Source organism: Hydra vulgaris, chromosome 05 (assembly GCF_038396675.1).
Source record: "Hydra vulgaris chromosome 05, alternate assembly HydraT2T_AEP".
NCBI classification, from domain to species: Eukaryota; Metazoa; Cnidaria; class Hydrozoa; order Anthoathecata; family Hydridae; genus Hydra; species Hydra vulgaris.
The window spans coordinates 8,488,407-8,507,500 of record NC_088924.1 but is presented as its reverse complement, the minus strand read 5'-3'; the positions used below and the strand labels follow the sequence as shown (position 1 = coordinate 8,507,500).

General features: G+C 28.7%; 1 protein-coding gene across 2 annotated transcripts in view; it reads left to right on the top strand.

Moving 5' to 3' along the window:
• The window catches only part of LOC136071833 (collagen alpha-6(VI) chain-like), a 62,937-nt gene that overhangs the window by 25,298 nt on the left and 18,545 nt on the right, over window positions 1–19,094 (top strand). For both annotated transcript variants that reach the window (XM_065797287.1, XM_065797288.1), the window contains exons 5-9: window positions 83–631; window positions 8,953–9,048; window positions 9,264–9,854; window positions 17,937–18,524; window positions 18,704–18,793. In XM_065797287.1, the coding sequence (XP_065653359.1) occupies window positions 83–631; window positions 8,953–9,048; window positions 9,264–9,854; window positions 17,937–18,524; window positions 18,704–18,793 (1,914 nt within the window). The remainder of the gene's footprint in view (window positions 1–82; window positions 632–8,952; window positions 9,049–9,263; window positions 9,855–17,936; window positions 18,525–18,703; window positions 18,794–19,094) is intronic.

Sequence of the window (19,094 nt, the reverse complement as noted above, 5' to 3'; positions counted from 1 at the left end):
TTAGTTGCGTAAAAATAAAAAAAAGATTTTTTTTTTCCTTTACTTTTGTGTTGATATAAATTTTTGTTGCTCAACACTTTAGCTGAGGGCAGGTCATTTGGGATGGATGTTGTTTTTGCAATGGACTTGTCATCCTATTCTTCAAATGAAATGCTTCATGAACAGAAAAGTTTGATTAGATCACTGAGCTCTTTTTTTTTGCCTTCTCAATTAAACAAGTTAGGATTATTAACATATTCTGACAAAGGAGTTGTGAAATCTGAACTAAGTTCTGCGTTTGACATCAAGATTTTAGATGATATTGACAATTCTGTTGGTTTGCAAAAAGTTGATTCAGCTGTTGAGGTTGCTTCTAAAATGTTTTCAAAACTAAGTAGTGAAAACAGAGTGATAAGTAATAGAGAAAAGGTGCTTATACTTTTTGTAACCAGTAAAGGAGTATCTTTTAAACCCCCATCTATATCTGAAAGAAGTGGAAAGTTGCTACATAGTAATAATGTGAGAACTGTTGTTATAGCTCTTGATGATATTGGTGAAGATTTTACAAAAAATATCCCTCAAGCATATTTTTTTAAATATTTTGAAGAAAAGACAGATGAGAGAATCAAAGATTATTTTAGCAATATAAATGGTGAGCATTCTGACTTTTATTTTGTTTGTTTAGAAAATATATGTTTTGCTATACATATATATATATATATATATATATATATATATATATATATATATATATATATATATATATATATATATATATATATATAAATAAATAAATAAAATAAATAGAATATATTTTAGACAACAAGCATATACAATTTAAGTGCAAGGTCCATAGTTTTTAAAAGAAAAGTATTATTTTAAAATTTGATTAAATAAGTGCATGGAATTATCCACAAAGTACAAGCCATCAACTGTTTACAAAAAAGAATATCTTTAGTTTAAATAATTGTACTAAAAGATGGTAATTTGTGCTCTAAAAGCATGAGAGATATACTATTGTACTTCTTGTTACCAAAAAACATTTTAGCACATTAGTTGTAGCAATACTGAAGGCGTGCCATAGTTTTCTCATTATAATTTTGCAACAGCGGAGCATCATATAAACAAATGCAATATAGTTTAAACAGATTAACCTTTACTCAGGTAAAGCATAAATAAAAGCGTCTAATTAGAATATTTGTATGTGTGTAAAGACACTTCACCTTCTTGGTTATATCAAGATCATCAGTTAGGTCATTTTTAATTATATGACCAAGGTATTTAATAGATTTAACAAAAGCAATTTTCACAGCCTGTTACACATAATTCTGGGAAAGAGTTTGATATTATTTTTGATTTTTGAGTTGGATTAAACACCATACATGCAGTTTTCTTGGTATTAAAGGACATGTTAATTAAGGAAGATTCCTTATTTGTAAAGCTAATTAGTTTCTGAAGAGAAAACCAAGAAGGTGCAGTTAGAACCATATCATCAGCGTAAACCAACACATTCATGAAGATGCCATCTATATTACATCCAATACGTAGTTTTGAGATTGATAAAGTTAAAATGTGTATGTAAAAGTTAAATAGGAGCGGCAACAATATTCTCGCTTGACAAACCCCATATCTAACTTCAAAACTATTTGATTTTGTTTTCTACCATCGAACAGACATTTATTGATTAATATACCAAAATTCAAGCAAAAAAGACAAGTTTTTTTGGTAACCCATTATCTATTAATTTCTGAAACAAGAGCCGGTAATTGAGATTGTCAAATGCTTTAATAAAGTCTATGAAACAAGCAAATACGCTTTCTCTAGATGTGCAGTACTCCACAGTCTTTTTAAAATAGTTTGAGCATGATGTTGTTGAGTGATTCTGTTTGAAAACCATATTGGTATTCATCATTTTTATCAATGTTGTATGTTTACTGCAATAAAAGACTCTCAAGTATTTTTGACATAGCAGAGGAAACAGCTATGGCTCTATAGATGTTCATATCTGTTAAATCAGCCATTTTAGATTACACTTTTGGAATAATCGTGGCCTCACAAAACGTTGATGCTAAATAACCATATTTAATGCATAGATTAGAAAAGAGTACAAATAAAAAGCTGTATTCTACTTCAACCATACATAAAAGTTTCCATACAATGGTCATCAGGTCCAGCTGCTTTTCCTAGTTTCTGAGTTTTTATTGAAGTAGATATGTCAATGCAACTCACAATAATATCAGAGTTTTCTGCGGAAAACTCTATTCCTTTTATGAAGTTATTTATTTTCTATTGTTAGTTAAGTTATACATTTTTTGAAAGTGCTCTTTACACATATTAGCAATGAGACAATCACCTGTGGCGCCTCCAACACTAGCAACAAAGTTCGCTGCATTACTGTTACTGATCTTTCGCACATTATTCCAGAACTTTCTCGAGTCTGTGTTGTTCATATTTTTTGCACATAAATCAGCTTGAATTTGTTCATTATGATGTCTACAGTATCTAAGAGCTAATTTAAAAGTAGCACGAGAGCGCTTCATGTTTTCAAAAATGTCACCCTGTTTCTTCTTTCCTTGAAAAATCCATTGCTTGAAGGCATCTCTTGCAATTTCATGTTTATCCTTAGCATAGTCATTCCAACCTGGCGTAATATATTTATGTTTTTTATGTTTAAAATTACAATGAGGTATGGTATCAGATACAGCAGATAACATAATATTTATGATGTTGTAATAGAATAAGTCAATATCGTAAATTGTATTTTAGCCATTTGTTATATTTTCAGTAAGTAGATAGAGTGGTATATATACGGATTTTAATTAAAAGTCTACTTTTTCTTTATAACGTGTTAAGGTGGCTTTGTCACAAATTTACCAGATAGGAATTCTAGTTGACTTAAATTTAAAATTAAAATAAGGTTTGCTGTTAATAATTATAGATGAGTTTGCTAATGAGCGAGAAATCAGAAACGCTAACGGTTTAGAGTCTCATGTAATAACATATAAAACTAATATAGATATAATTAGATTATCACTAATTGGACTGCATAAAATGTGGTCAAACCACGAAAAATAGATCATTCATCGTTGAAATAAGTACAGACATTATCAAGGCAATTGGTATCAGATTTAATCAGTTTCTTTTCTAAAGCAAGATTAGAGAATTCTTCATAGAATATTGAACCATTATACCAAATAAAATCGCCAGCAATAACTATGTTCATAGCATCAGTTTCCGCTATAAGTAATTTTATTTTTTGCCATATATCTATATAATTATGAAGACAATGTTCGTCATTATAATTTGACGGCATGTACTTATTAATTAGCAAAAGTGGCCATATATTGGCAGATACTTTTAAACAAGTGGTTCTAGATTCTTTAGATTTAATAAATGTAAAATCATTTACCAGATTTTTTTGATACAGAATAGCAATGCCTCCAAATGGTCTACCAATTATTATATCAGATGATATATTAACTGTACCATAAAAGTCAAGATATACATTGTTTAATAATTGAAGCTGATTGGGTAACAACCAATGCTCTTGTAATAAAACAAAATCGTATGTAAGACACAATTCTTTAATTGCAAAAATACTGTTTTTAAAAGAACGACAGTTGAATGTACAAAAAGCTAGAAACTAGAAAGCAAAAAACTAGAAAGCAAAAAATTCGACTATTATCTCTAATAAATGACGTAGTTTACCAAAATTATTTATTAATTAAAAATTTAAAAATTTTTAAAATGTCATTTCGATAGGAGAACAAAAACGTCATAGCAATAAACGGCTTAGATAAACTAAAAAAAGTTCCCATTATTATATATATTATTAAAAAAGTTCCCATTATATATATATATATATATATATATGTATATATATATATATATATATATATATATATATATATTTATTTATTTATTTATATATATATATATATATATATATATATATATATATATATATATATATATATATATATATATATATATATATATATATATATATATATATATATATATATTAGGGTGGAGCGATTTTGAAAATTATTGAAATTTGATTTGCCTGAGCAGCAAATCAATATCTTTTGGTGAAAAAAGAACCTTACTCTTTTTTTTTTTAGTTTAGATGAGTTCTTGAGGTTCCTCTTTGGATTCTAAATTTTTGATGGGTCCTAATATTGTTTAAATTTTTTTTTTCTGAACTATATCAACTTGATACTTAAAAGAAGCAAAATAATATGCTGATTTTGAAAATAATATTTGTTTTTATTAAAAAATTAAAATTAAAAAGTAGAGTTGTTTTTTTCATTAAAAACCCCCGTCCTCAACAAAACGGGGGTTTTAAGGTATATTTTTGCAAGTATTTTTTTCAATAAAAATTTTTTTTAATAAAATTATTATTTATGAAACAAGCATTTTTTTCTGCTTTTTTTGAGTCCAAGGTTGATATGTTTTAGAAAAAAAAAAATTCATAAATATTAAGACCTGTCAAGAATTTAAATTCCAAAGAGGACCCTCAAGATCTCATCAAAATCAAAAAATATTTTTTTACTTTTATCTTATAATTAATAGACATTGATTTGTGTCTCAGTAATATTGGTTTTTAAACTCTTTTTTTTTTGCTATGAAAATCGCTCCACTTTAATATATATATATGTATGTATATATATATATATATATATATATATATATATATATATATATATATATATATATATATATATATATATATATATATATATATATATATATAACTCTTATATGTTGTCAGAAAGTTTTTTCCATATTTTGTTGACAAAAAGTAAAAATTAAAATGCAAGACCGGAATTTTTTTTTTTATTAATTAATAGACTGCTTGCCCCAACCAAACCCTCAGTCGATGTAGCAGCACTCCCTTGCGAGTCAGGCTAAAAGATAGTAGATGTAGCAGCATTCCGTGGCGAGTCAGGCTAATTGTCAGTTGATATAGCAGCACTCTGTTGCGAGTCAGGCTATTTGTCAGTCGATGTAGCAGCACTTTGTTGCGAGTCAGGCTATAAGATAGTCGATGTAGTAACATTCCGCGCATGATTTACAGTAAAAAAAATAATAATAAAAACATTTTATTAAAAAAAATAAAAATAAAAACATTGTTTATATTGTTAAAAACATTCAGAATGTTTTTAAAAACATTCTGCTCAATTAAATTTGCATTTTTGCGGTTTAAAAAACAATTAATTTGTAATTAAATTAATGGTTTTAACTTTCTGACAACACGCAAATGTTGGACGAAAGTCAAAAGTAATTAAAAGTGACGTATGTGTTGGCGTAAGAATCATTTTTTTCCTTTTGTACTTCCCAAATGCAACAATCTATAATTCTTTATATATATATATGTATATATATATATATATATATATATATATATATATATATATATATATATATATATATATATATATATATATATATATATATATATATATATATATATTAGAGATGGAAAACAAACCAAACCCGAACCGAACGAACCGAACTAAAATCTTATCTACGGCAGAAACGAACCGAACCCGAACTTTAAAACTGTTGGGAATGAACCGAATCAAACCAACTGTCCTTACCCTAACCAAGCCAAATAGAGACTTGAAAAAGTGAAAATTTTGCAATTAGCACATCACTATGATACATAACATGGTAAACATATAAGAAAATATTCAAAAACGAGTAACAAAATCTGTACCTACGCTACATCATTTATCATACAATGAAAGACTAGAAAAAATGAAATTGACATATTTAAAGCAATGAAGCATATGAGGAAATCTCATACAAATGTACAAATGGTATTATGATATAGAGAAAATAACTTCGAAAATATCCCCTCAACATCCTCGCTCTTTAAATTTTTCAGGTCTGTCTTCAAAAATACGAGGTAACAAACATCATTTATTCACCAATAAGAAACATTTAAATTGAAACCGTCAGGGTTTTTTTTACAAATTGCACAACTAAATTCTGAAACAAATTACCAATTAAAAAAGTGGAAGTTAAAATTCTCAACTTATACATAACCTAATGCATGACATACCACGAGTTTAGAATTATTTTGTTCTATCTCTAATTTTAAGTGTTGGAAGAAAATGAGTTAGTAATTTTAGTAAGTAATAATTACTTTTAAAATGTATTTTATTTTTAAATTTTTTTCTAAACAATTTGTTTAAATCAAAATTATTTAAAGTATAAGTTATTATTTCTTTTAAAACTAAGCTAAAATTTTAAGTAATTTTTACAATTGTCACATGACAATGTGCTGATGTCCCCTGATGTATGATCAATGCTATTTTGTCTTCGGTCAGTCTGTAAGATCATTGGTTCAGACAGTGACAGTATGCGTGATTTGAAGGCAGCTTTTCTGTCCAGCTTGAATGAAAAGTATATTATTCATCCTTTGCACAAGCTATCAACACTTATTGTTCCTTCTTACAAATACTTGTCTTTTGTCAACACAGACGATCGCAATTTTGTTTATTCAGAGTTGCATAGTATGGTGGACAAAATTATTTCTTCTTCACTAAATCAGGTGATACGAAAGGACTCAGACAATACAGATATAGACAGCTTTAGTGAATGTAGTCATTCAGATCAGCTGCCTCCTTCAAAGAAGAATAAAGCTGACCCTGAATTGTATGATTTGCTGGCAGACTTTAAAACAGCTGCCACTCCATTGTCTAACGCCGACGGTAATAACACAAGACATTAACTTGACAAATACTTGGCATAGCATGTGACAGCGTGTGATGCATTGCAATTCTGGAAAGACAATGACCGTGAACATAAGCTTCTGACGATGGAATTGATTGGTAGAAAGTTGTTGGCTATTCCTGCTACAAGTACTGCCAGTGAAAGAGTGTTTTCAGTGTGTGGGGTGACGATGAGTGAGCGCAGGGCTCGCCTAAACCCAGAAACATTGAAAATGCTGATATTTCTCAAATAAAACATGCAGCTCTGATTACTAGACTGACAGTAGGCTACTTAAGCTACCGCTACCTGTGTTCAGAAAGTTACTGCGCTAATATTTTGTGCACTTTAACTGCAGCTATTAGCAACTGCATTGTTTTTTGAACTTTTGAAGTTGCAGTATAAAAGCATTGCAAATTATTTCATGTTATTTGCAATGCTTTAACTACTTAATATTACTTTAATTTATTTGTGTTTTATCATTGTGGATGTAAAGCTTTGTAACTAATAAAAAAACAGTTGTGTTGATACCGAACCGAACCCGAACTGTGCTTAAGACCGAACTGAACCAAACACGAGCATTAGACATAACCAAACCGAACCGGACCCGAACGTTAAAAGAAAATGGTTCGATTCCCATCTCTAATATATATATATATATATGTATATATATATATATATATATATATATATATATATATATATATATATATTTAAAAAACTATTTATTTTATTATGATTTTTATTAGTTTAAATTATATATATATATATATATATATATATACATACATATATATATATAGTATATATATATATATATATATATATATATATATATATATATATATATATATATAGTATATATATATGTATATACATATATATATATATATATATATATATATATATATATATATATATATATATATATATATATATATATATATATATATATATATGTATGTATATATAATTTAAACTAATAAAAATCATAATAAAATAAACAGTTTTTATTAAATAAAAATTTGCATAAAAAATCTTATTAAACATTTTAAAAACACAAATACATTTTAGCACAATAATTGTTGTAATCAATGCAAATAGAAATTTAAATGTTGTAGAAGCAGAAGAGTTTAAAACAAGATAAACATGAACAAAAACATTAACAAGGCTGTCATTAAAATAAATCCTGTATTAGATATATAAAATAAAAATGCTATAAAATGCTCATCAATCTATGCACACATTTGATTCATATAAAACGACTTCATTTGCTTTAATTTTTTTAATTTTTTATATAAAGTTAAATTTTTTTTTATTACACTTAAGATTGGCTCAAATGGCAAAGATCCGATGATCTTTGAAAGAAATAAAGCTGAATAATGAAAATATAGCTTCCAAGTGAAATGAATAATTTTATATGATCACATGCTAATCACATCTTATTAAAAACAAAATTTTTAATAAAAATTGATCAGCAAAACTTTAAATATTATTTAAATACTTAATTATTATTTATAATTTATTTAATTATAATTTTAATATTGTTTAAAAATGTTTCAACTTGAGCCTAAATAAGACTGCATATTTTTACTTCATTTAATTATTGTTGAGTTTTCAAAACAAGTTTCTGAAGTTAATAATATTAATGATGTAGTGCAAACTAAAATAAATGTTTACAATTTACAGCAAACTTAATTAAAAATATTTTTGAAGAAAAGTCAAAATGATCAGATCAAGTAAGAAAAAGTGTGATCATGTGTTTTTCAACTACATATACATGGGTAAAAATAAGTGTCGGATATCTGCGCCCTCTGGACTGTTTTTTAAATTGTTTTTGAACTTTTTTGTATTTTTTGACTATTGGGACCAAATTTTTATTTGTAATGGTGGGGGAGTTTTTTTTAATTTGCAAAAAGTTATTATCATTTTATATTAATACAAGTAAAAGTTCATGTTTTGTCACTATACCATTTCCAAAAAAGTGTGCTTTTTAGTCATGCTCCAGATGTATATATATGTATAATTTGTTGTACTCCTGATGTATATACATGTATAATTTGTTGTACTTCTGATGTATATACATGCATAATTTGTTGTACTCCTGATATACATACATGTATAATTTGTTGTACTCCTGATGTATATACACGTATAATTTGTTGTACTCCTGATGTATATACATGTATAATTTGTGATGAATTTATGATTGCTAAGATTATTTTATGTATACTTTTCTTTCTTTCTTTCAAGCATTAACTGGGTTGCCGTCACTTCCAATAGCAACTTCAACAACTCAATCAACAAAAGTTTTTACTCAAGTTTCTACTCAAACTTCTACAACTACTGGTATTTCTTCCAACATTTTGATAAGTGTTTATTTTGTGTCTACTGTAATCTTCTTAAGTGTTTCTTTTTTTAGTTTTCTTTTCATAAGAATAGGTTAAAGTAAAACACTTTTATTGTAACAGTAGTATATGTAGTGTGTGCTATTATGACGGGCCTTTAATTTGCTTGTTAATCTAGTTGATTTAATAAAGATATTTGTAAGTTATTCCATTTAGAGCATCATGAGCAACCTAGCTGTGAAGCCATTGTGGATGTTGCATTCATTTTGGATTCATCTGGAAGCTTGAAAACAGAATATCAAAAAGAAAAAAATTTTTTAAAGACACTGGCTGCTATGTTTGGAATCAGCCCAAATGGTTCAAGAGTAGGGGTCATCACATTCAGCTTTTATGCTCAACTTAGCATCAAGCTTAATAGCTTTAGTGACTTGAGCAGCTTTAATGCAGCTGTAGACAGTATTCCACTCATGGGTTTAACAACAAGGATTGACAGAGCACTTCGTCTGGCACAAAATCAAATGTTTACATTGGAAAACGGAGGTAGGATAGGAGTCACTAAATTAATCATTTTATTGACGGATGGCTCTCAAACCTCTGGTGGTGATGCAGAGGACCCTGACATGATAGCAGACGAGCTGCGCAAGGAAAACTTTGTAATTATTGGTGTTGGTATCGGATCACAAGTAAATCAAACTGAGCTTATCCACATTTCTGGTGGTCAGGCCAACGCATATAGTGCTGCTACATTTGACACTCTTAAGGACAATGATTTTATACACAAAATAAAAAATAGCTCCTGCGAAATAGGTAACTTAGTCTAATTGTTTATAAAAACGAAAATTAATGTTTCAATATATATAGGTTATTTACTATTTTATAATTTTATTTATTAAGGGATTGAATTTTTTTTTGAATGGATACTTTGGTGTTTTACTCTTTACATCTTAGTCATCAGTTAGCAATCCAATTGTTGTTAACACTGAAAAAGTGACATAATAATATACTATTAATAGACTAAGTTCAATAATAATAAAAACTAGCAGTAGGCAACCCGTAATACGGGTTTTTAGTAAATAAATAATTAATAACAATTTAATTTTTATTTGTTTTCTCTAACGAATTATATATATATTTATTAATGTTTTTCTAGTTCTGCTTACATTTTTTTTTCTCGGCTTCCTAGTTCAACTAAATTGTAAGCTTCATTAAAGATACAGATTACGGTTAAGTTAAATTCAAACGTTCCAACATTATATGCGCAAATAACAACAAAATCGTTATGTTAAAATATGACTTGAATTTTGTGCATAGATTATCCAAGTCTTATTTTAAAGTTGCGGAAAATGGTTTAGGTAAAATATCCGGAACAATTTTTCCCTTTTCTTTCTCTTAATTTTAACTGAGTAGTTTCTAATTCTTTTCAAACTGTTCTTTACTTTTCTAAGAGTGATGAGTGAAGCCTAAAAAATAAATATTCACAAAAATTATGCCTTAACTTGTATGTTAATATAACTTATTAATATAACTTGTCAACTTGTATGAATAGAAATTCTTTAATTCAAGAACGCGATTGCTTTTACTCAACATTTTTGAAGTAATTGTTACCCTTTACATGAATACAAATTTGAGCAAAATCGATAAATGTATTCACATAAAGGTGAGCAATTAGTCTAAAAGCGCTGAGTAAAAAGAGTTGATTTTTTTATTCACTTAGCATGAGCTGAAAAGATTATAAACAGATGTTAAAACCATATAAAACAGTTGTAAAAAGTATATTTAAACTTGTGTTTCCTTTTTTTCAAACAAATTTATTTACATGATATGTAATTTAATGTGTAACAAAAATATATATATACATATAATTAAAACCCTCATAAAACAAATTTTTCTTTAAAAACAATTGAAGACAATTGAAAACAATTGATTAACATTGAAGGCACTTTTCAAAATCAGTTATATCAGCCGCCATCTACAGGACCGAGGCTATTGTAAAGAAGCCTATTGTAAGATAGCCTATTGTAAAGAAAACCATATTAAAATAATTAAAAATAGTTATTACCGATAGGGACTATGTTTTAACATATTTAAAAATTTACGTGATTCCATATTAGCAGGAAATTATAGAAAAGTAAGTTAGTAAAGTATTTTGACAATGGTGTTCAGTTTTGAAACCAAAATCTTTTAATTAAAAGCCAACTCATTTAACTAACCTCATTCAAAGAGGAAAATAATTAATAACACTAAAGATAAAATTAATATGAGGTATAAAATTGTACTGTAGTAATATCAAATGTTATCTTGGCTTTTAGTGAATGATTAAAAGCAGTTAGTGAAACTACCTGTAATCATTTTTAACGATAGACACCAACGGGAAGGTAAGCAAGCTGTCTATCAACACAAAACATTACAACAATAACATCACAATAATTAGGCAAAGCATTAGCAAATAGCTTAAGATGTTTGTAAGATCACATTACAATAAATATTAACAGACATATTTTTTATATACATATAACTAAAAAAGGCCAGAAAACAGACATTAAATATATAACAGTAAGGAATTGTCCATAAATTATGCAAAGCAAAGTATATTTAAAAAACAGAAATAAGAGATATTAGGCTCTTTTTTTAAAATTTAAGTTTATGCCAAAAATTAGATAATGTTTTTGATAAAAAAGTTTTTGTTCTAATTGTCAGATTAGTATTTTTTAATTTAATTAGTGTTATTTATTTGATCTAATTCAAAGTGCCCATATTACCAAGTGGTGTGGGTAATATGAGCGCTTTTGCTACTTTTTTAAAACCTCTGTGTTTTTAATAAAAAATTTGGGGTTTTTTTAAAAAATAGTAAAAAAAGACTATCAAAATATTAATAGTTTATACTAAAGTACAAACTAAATTAAGAACAGTATGCCTAACTTACCAACTCGCCTTTGAAGGAGAAATAAAAAAAAAAAAAAAATAAACAAAATAAAAATTAGAAAAGAAACTTAACCAACAATATATATATATATATATATATATATATATATATATATATATATATATATATATATATATATATATATATATATATATATATATATATATATATATATATTAGTATAAACACTTATCTAATTTTTTCTTACTTCTACACAGTGTTTCACCATCATTAGGTTCATTAGGAAGAATTCTTCCTGAACCTACTGATGGTGAAACACTGTGTAGAAGAAAGAAAAAATTAGATAAGTGTTTTTACCAATTTGTTGCTCTGTTCTTTAGGAACATTGACACACTAACATAATTTATATATACAATATATTCTTGCTTACCAAGCTGTTGCTTCAGATCTAAAATAGAAAAAAACATTTTTAATTTAATTTTAAAAAAAAAGTGAAAAAGAAAATCTAGATAATAAAATCAAACTTACTTATTACTTCATTGCTATCTAAAGAAATTAGGGCGCTATTATAATGTTTTGAAAATGTTTTACCTATGTGAAAAACTACCAAAAGAAAATTATTCAGTTACCGGATAATGAGGTTAATGAAGCTAAATGAAAATTATATTTATTGCTTGTTTTTTTATTAAATAAAAAACAGATAAGTAACAAACCCCTAAATGACAAAAATTATTAAAGTACATTATATAAACATAGAACAAATGTAGTGATAGTGGATTTAATCCAAAAATAGAAAGAACCTTTAGAAAAAAGCTTACTGCTTTTAAATCTACAAAAATTTCCAACTTACATTTTTTTATCTACATTTATCTATAATAAAATATGAATTAATGAGTTACCATTATTTAAAGTTGATCCAGAAGCAACTAAAAAAAATTATCAAATAAAAAGTTTAATTATATAATCTTGACGATAATGTTGAAATAAACAATATTTATTGCTTGAAAAGTTAAGTAACAAATGTAATTCAAGTATATTAAAATAAATGTACTGAAATACCTGTTGTGGCTGGTGCAAATGAAGTTATAACTAAATAAAAAAATATTAAATAAAAAAGCTATTTTATCTATCTTATCTATTATATCCTAATGACTATGTATGAATAAACAATATTTATTGATTCTTTTTAAAATAAAATAAAAGACATTACTATTTGCTGTAAAATAAAATATAAGACATTACTATTTGCACCAACTGATGATGCTACCACACCTAAATGACAAAATTTATTAAAGTAATTAAAAACATATTCAATGCTTTAAAAGAATATTCAAAAGAAGCTTTTAAATCTACATAATCTAAGTCCTTACTGAGTTCTATCTGTCTGTCTAAAAAAAAAATTGAGATAAAGATATATACAATAAAATTGCTAATGCTACATTCTTTTTTTTGTTTTTTGTTTTAAACGTCTTCGCTTCCAACAAGGCTGCAGGCAGCCACTAATTAAAGTTGGAAGTTACTGAAAGAAAAAAGATGAAGATTGTAGAGCAAGATAACGAGTGTCAGACGACTTAAAAGATTGCAAATTATATGAATCAGGAAAGCAAGATGAAGGAAGCGAATTCCAAAGAACTGATGTTCGAGGAAAAAAACTAGACAAATAAGCGTTTTTGGAGCACTAAGGAACAGTCACAGAAAATGACACCTAATTTAATGACGAGTAACACGAGAATGAATTTTAGTAGATAGCACAAGAGACGCTAGCTCTTTAGAGCAGTGCCCATTATAGTATTTGTAGAATAATAATTTCTAAATTATTGCGATAACGATTGACTGAAAAAAATTGAGTTTTATCTGAATTAAAGTTCACCTGCCACTGTGAGCCCCATGCTGTAGCAGAAGTGAGATCCTTTTCAAGCTCAAATGCCCCCTCCAAGCAATCAGAGGGTGTTGGTTCCTTATCACGACAAGAATAAATGGTAGTGTCATCAGCAAACAATGCCACCTTAGATGTGAGAGTATCTGGAAGATCGTTAATGTAAATTAAAAAGAGTATAGGGCCAAGGATAGAACCTTGAGGAACCCCTGAAGTTACAGAATAAGAAGAAGAGTGTTGTCCATTGAGGACAACTTTTATGCTACGATTGGAAAGAAAGGATTCAATAATCTGAAAGATGATGCCGGATACACCATAAGAAGAAAGCTTATGGAGAAGACCAGCATGCCAAACTTTATCAAAAGCTTTTAGAATGTCAAGAGCGATGGTCTTAACCTCTCCACCTTCATCTAATGCACGATAAAACCTGTCAGTTATTACTGTTAGCAAATCAGCTTTAGAATGAGAAGAAATCCATATTGATGGTCAGAAAGCAAGTTATTAGATTCAAGATGAGAAATTAAGTGTTTGTTAATAAAAGATTCAAAAACCTTGCTTATGATAGGAAGAAGACTAATGGGACGGTAGTTAGACAAATCAGATCGCTCTCCAGAATTTTTGAAAATAGGGATAAGAGATGCCGCATTTCAGCAGGCTGGAAAACAAGACTCTGATAAGCACTTGTTGAATAGTTTTGAGAGTACAGATAACAGCTCCGGGGAACACTTCTGCAAGACAATAACAGGTATGTTGTCTGGGCCACAAACTGTAGAAGAGTCGAGGCAGGAAATCACTTTAGATACAGATGCTGGAGTGATATGAATGTCAAGCAATGGATCAACCTGTTTGTTGGCAGTATCAGGTAGAACGCAACTAGTGGAATCAAGAGATGGTATTGATGAAAAGTTTTTAGCAAATATTTCGGCTTTGTCTTTAGGTGAGGTGACAAAGTCTGAACCATACAAGAGATGTGGAATTATAGATTTGCCCTTATTATTGATATTATTATAAATTCTCCAGAAGTCACAAGAGCCTAATTTTTGAGATGAGATACGAGATTTCATGACCTGAGATGAGCGGGTTTTGGCGTTAGACAAAACCTTTTTACAATTGTTTCTAGCAGTAATAAACAGACGTCTGTTTTCTGGAGAATTGTTTTGCTGTTAAATATAGAAGTAACAGTTTCAATTGGCAACCACAGCAGCACAATGTGAGGAAAACCATGGAGGAGAGTGAGGCTTGACCTGGAATTGTCGAGAGGGAATAAAAGATTCCATGCCAGCCTGAATCCACGAAATTATGTAAGAAGTACATTTGTCGACAGGAAGACAAAAGATTTTTATCCAAGGGCCATCACGAAGAAAATCATAGAAAGAATCCCAGTCAGCTTTACTGTAGTTGTAAGAGGTTCGATAATAGGGGGATTCAGGTGATGAAGAAGAATGAGATATTAGTTTTAGAGAGATTAAACTGTGATCAGAAGCACCTAAGGGTGAATGTGGAGAAACTAAGCACTGACTAGGATCAGAAACAAGACATAAGTCGAGTAGAGAAGGTAGATGATTCAGGTCGTCAGGAAAGCGAGTTGGAAAGTTGACTATTTGAGTTAGGGATTGAGAAAGGCAAACGTTGTGGGCTTTAATGCCTGCAGAATCACTGACACTAGAGCCAAGCCATATAGAACAAAGAGAAAGGCAATAGAGTGAAGTGGTGCTAAACGCACATGAAAGAATAGTCTGTGGATTCAAACCTAGTTTCACGACAAATGGGTGAATTCTTATGAATGTAAATGCCCAGACCAAGCATGTGACTATTGGAGTCTTTACGAATTAAAGAAAGATAACCATCAACACTAAGATCACAATATGAGACAGCTGAACTCAAATTAGTCTCACAAAGAGCAAGTAGGTCTGGTGAACTTTGCAAGAGATAAGACTCAACAGAAGAAAAGTTACTTCAAAGACCACGAATATTAGTGAATGATAGGTTTTGGGAACTTGGTGATGATGATGGTTTTTTGTGTTTTATATTTTTTGGTACTTTATTCATTTTTAAATTAGATTGAAGAACTTTAATCAAAGCATAGATAGTACTCAGAACACCGCTTAATAGCCCAAGCAATTTCCTCATTACTACTAATAAACCTTAAGCTGTAACAAAGGGCTCCAAATGTGGCCTCCGCAATGCACACCAAAAGTACAAACAGGGACACCACCCATGCGCAACATGGCGCTGTTAATATTTTGATATTTTTCAGCTGTTGATGGAATCAGCCTCTCTGAGAGCTACCACAGAGTTTGGGAAACCTGACTACCAGCCGGCCTCAGAACCATAAAACTGAGTTTTAGAGCTGTACCCTCATTAGGAGATAATAGAATGAGTTGCCTAGTCATAAAGACAGAGACACAAGCAAAACCCATGCATTGAGTCAAGAAGATCCAGCATTCAACATCCTAAACTGGAAACAATGTATTAAAAAAACACCTGCGCCAGCCTAATAGATGAAGAAGGGGTGCGAAGCTGGTCAACAAATAGAATCTGTTTACCCCTTAAGTCTTTTCCTAGGAGGCCTTCTACAAGACAGTAGCCGGGTGCATTTAACATCTGCCCAAGATGAGTATTTTTATCGAGACACCATCTCTAGCCTTTACTCAACCAAGAGCCCCAAGGCAGGGGGTGTTTTAAATCGGAGTTGGCATCTCCTAGCCTTTGCCTAAAAAGGCGTATCCTATAAGGCAGCAGGACATGAAGCAGATTGTACTGGGTTGCATGTTACCAGTAGCAGGATAACCTGATCTGACTCTAACTCTCTGGATAACTCAGGAAAACCTGATCTGACTCATTCGTACTCAAATAAAATCTAAATGATAAAACTTACTTAAGTTGCTGTCAGCTTGCCTGTCTAAAAACAATTTGTATTCTCATTAATCCTAATCTCTAATCTATAAATAAACTTACTAATATAAACCATAAATAAACTTGAACTAATATAAACTATAAATAAACTTACTAATATAAACTATAAATAAACTACTATATACTATATAAACTAATATAAACTATAAATAAAATAATATAACTATGTTACTAATATAAACTAAAAATAAACTACTATACACTATATACTTACTAAAAGGGCCTTCAGCTCCTTTTAACCGCTCTAAAAAATGAAAAAGTACTTGCTTAAAATGATCTAAAAAGACTGAAGACAAAACTGAAACACTTTACTAAAAAAGAAACATTGTACAAAAAAAACTATTTTACCAGTTATTTTAGTTTTAACTTTTTCTAAAAAAAAGAACAGAAAAATAAAAAACAGAAAAATTTTAGTTCTTAAACAATGAACAACATTAACTCGACTTGAAACTTTATCAGCTCTAATCGGCTTGAAGACCTTGCTTGAAAGACCGTGTGGAGTAAAGAAACGCTTTTAGAAAAGCCTAGAAAGTTCTTTATTAAAAAAGAAAGTGAAACGACACTAACACTATTAAATTACAGTATTCATATTTAGAAGATTAGTTAAATTACAGTATTCATGTTTAGATAGAACTAAAAAAACTGTTTTACTAGACATTTTATTTCTAACTTCTTCTAAAAAATGAAAACAGGCTATAAAAATTAGAAAAATAAAAACAACCAACAACAAACAAACGATTATTTAAATTTTTATTTTAAACAATGAACAACATCAATTCTTTTCGAAAATAATAGTATATCAGCTCTAATTTGCTTGCTGACCTTACTCGAAAGACCGTATGGAATATATAACCGCGCATTCAAAAGCCTAGAAACTACTTAAAAACTAAGAAATAGTGTATTTTACAGAATACAGAACCGTAAGTAACAATACGAACAATAGGCAAAACTATGCGTAACTATGCGCACTAATAATATTCATTAGCGTATTAATATTTAGAAGTCATTAGGTACCAATGTCTTTGTTGCACAATATACATCAAGACACATTTTCTGCACCTTTTTTTTAACACCATTTTAGTGGGTGTTTTTTAGTGCATGATTAAAAAGGTGAGTGAAGATTCAAGAATAAGTTTTCCTGAGATATTTGGTTAAGTAAGCATGTATAAATAAAAATCTTTAAATTTTCACATGTTTGCTATTTCTTGTTTAGCAAAAGTCCAACCTAGTTGTCAAGCTGTTGTAGATATTGGCTTTATACTTGACTCATCTGGCAGCCTGAGAAGAGACTACCATAAAGAGAAGGATTTTTTAAAGAGCCTCATTGCTGTATTTGGCCTAAGTGCCAATGGGTCAAGAGCAGGAGTGATTACATTCAGTTATCATGCAGAGCACAGTATCATGCTGAACAGTTTTACAGACTTGAGCAGCTTTAATAAAGCTGTTGACGATATTCCGCTAATGGGTTTAATAACAAGAATAGATAGAGCACTTCGTCTTGCACAAAGAAAACTGTTCTTATCAAAACACGGAGGTAGAAAAGGAGTTGCAAAGTTGCTGTTTGTATTGACAGACGGTTCTCAAACTCCAGATGCAGATGCTGAAGATCCAGGCATCATTGCAGACGAATTGCGGGCAATGGGAGTTTCCATTATTGGCATAGGTATCGGTAGTGAGGTTAATGAAACTGAGCTAGCTCATATTGCTGGTGGCGAAAGTAACAGATACAGTGCGAGCACATTCGATAAACTGAAAGAAAGTACTTTTTTGAACAACATTAAGATGAGTTCATGTAAAATAGGTAGGTTTATGAAGATTTTTCCTGTTATCAGAAATCTCATTCAGATTTTTTTTATTTCTAGTACTTTTTCAGTTTATTTAACAAGCACTTATGCAGCAACAAGACATTGTTGTTCGTTTATAAAACCTTTGTATTTGTTTTTCAATGTTTTTAAATATACTACTTGTTTTATTTTTCAGCATCTGATGGTTTTTCAAATGTTTCTATAATTGATATAACTGATGATAAAAGTGATGAACAGAAAACAACGTTAGCTCCACTTATAACAAGTATATATTTGTTATAAAAAATAATGTTATTATTACTTTTTTATTTTGTAACTAATTTTTAAATATCTTTTATATATATATATATATATATATATATATGTATTTATATATATATATATAATATATATATATATATATATTTATATATATATACATATATTTATATATATATACATATATATATATATATATATACATATATATATATATATATATATATATATATATATATATATTTATATATATATATATATATATATATATATATATATATATATATATATATATATATATATATATA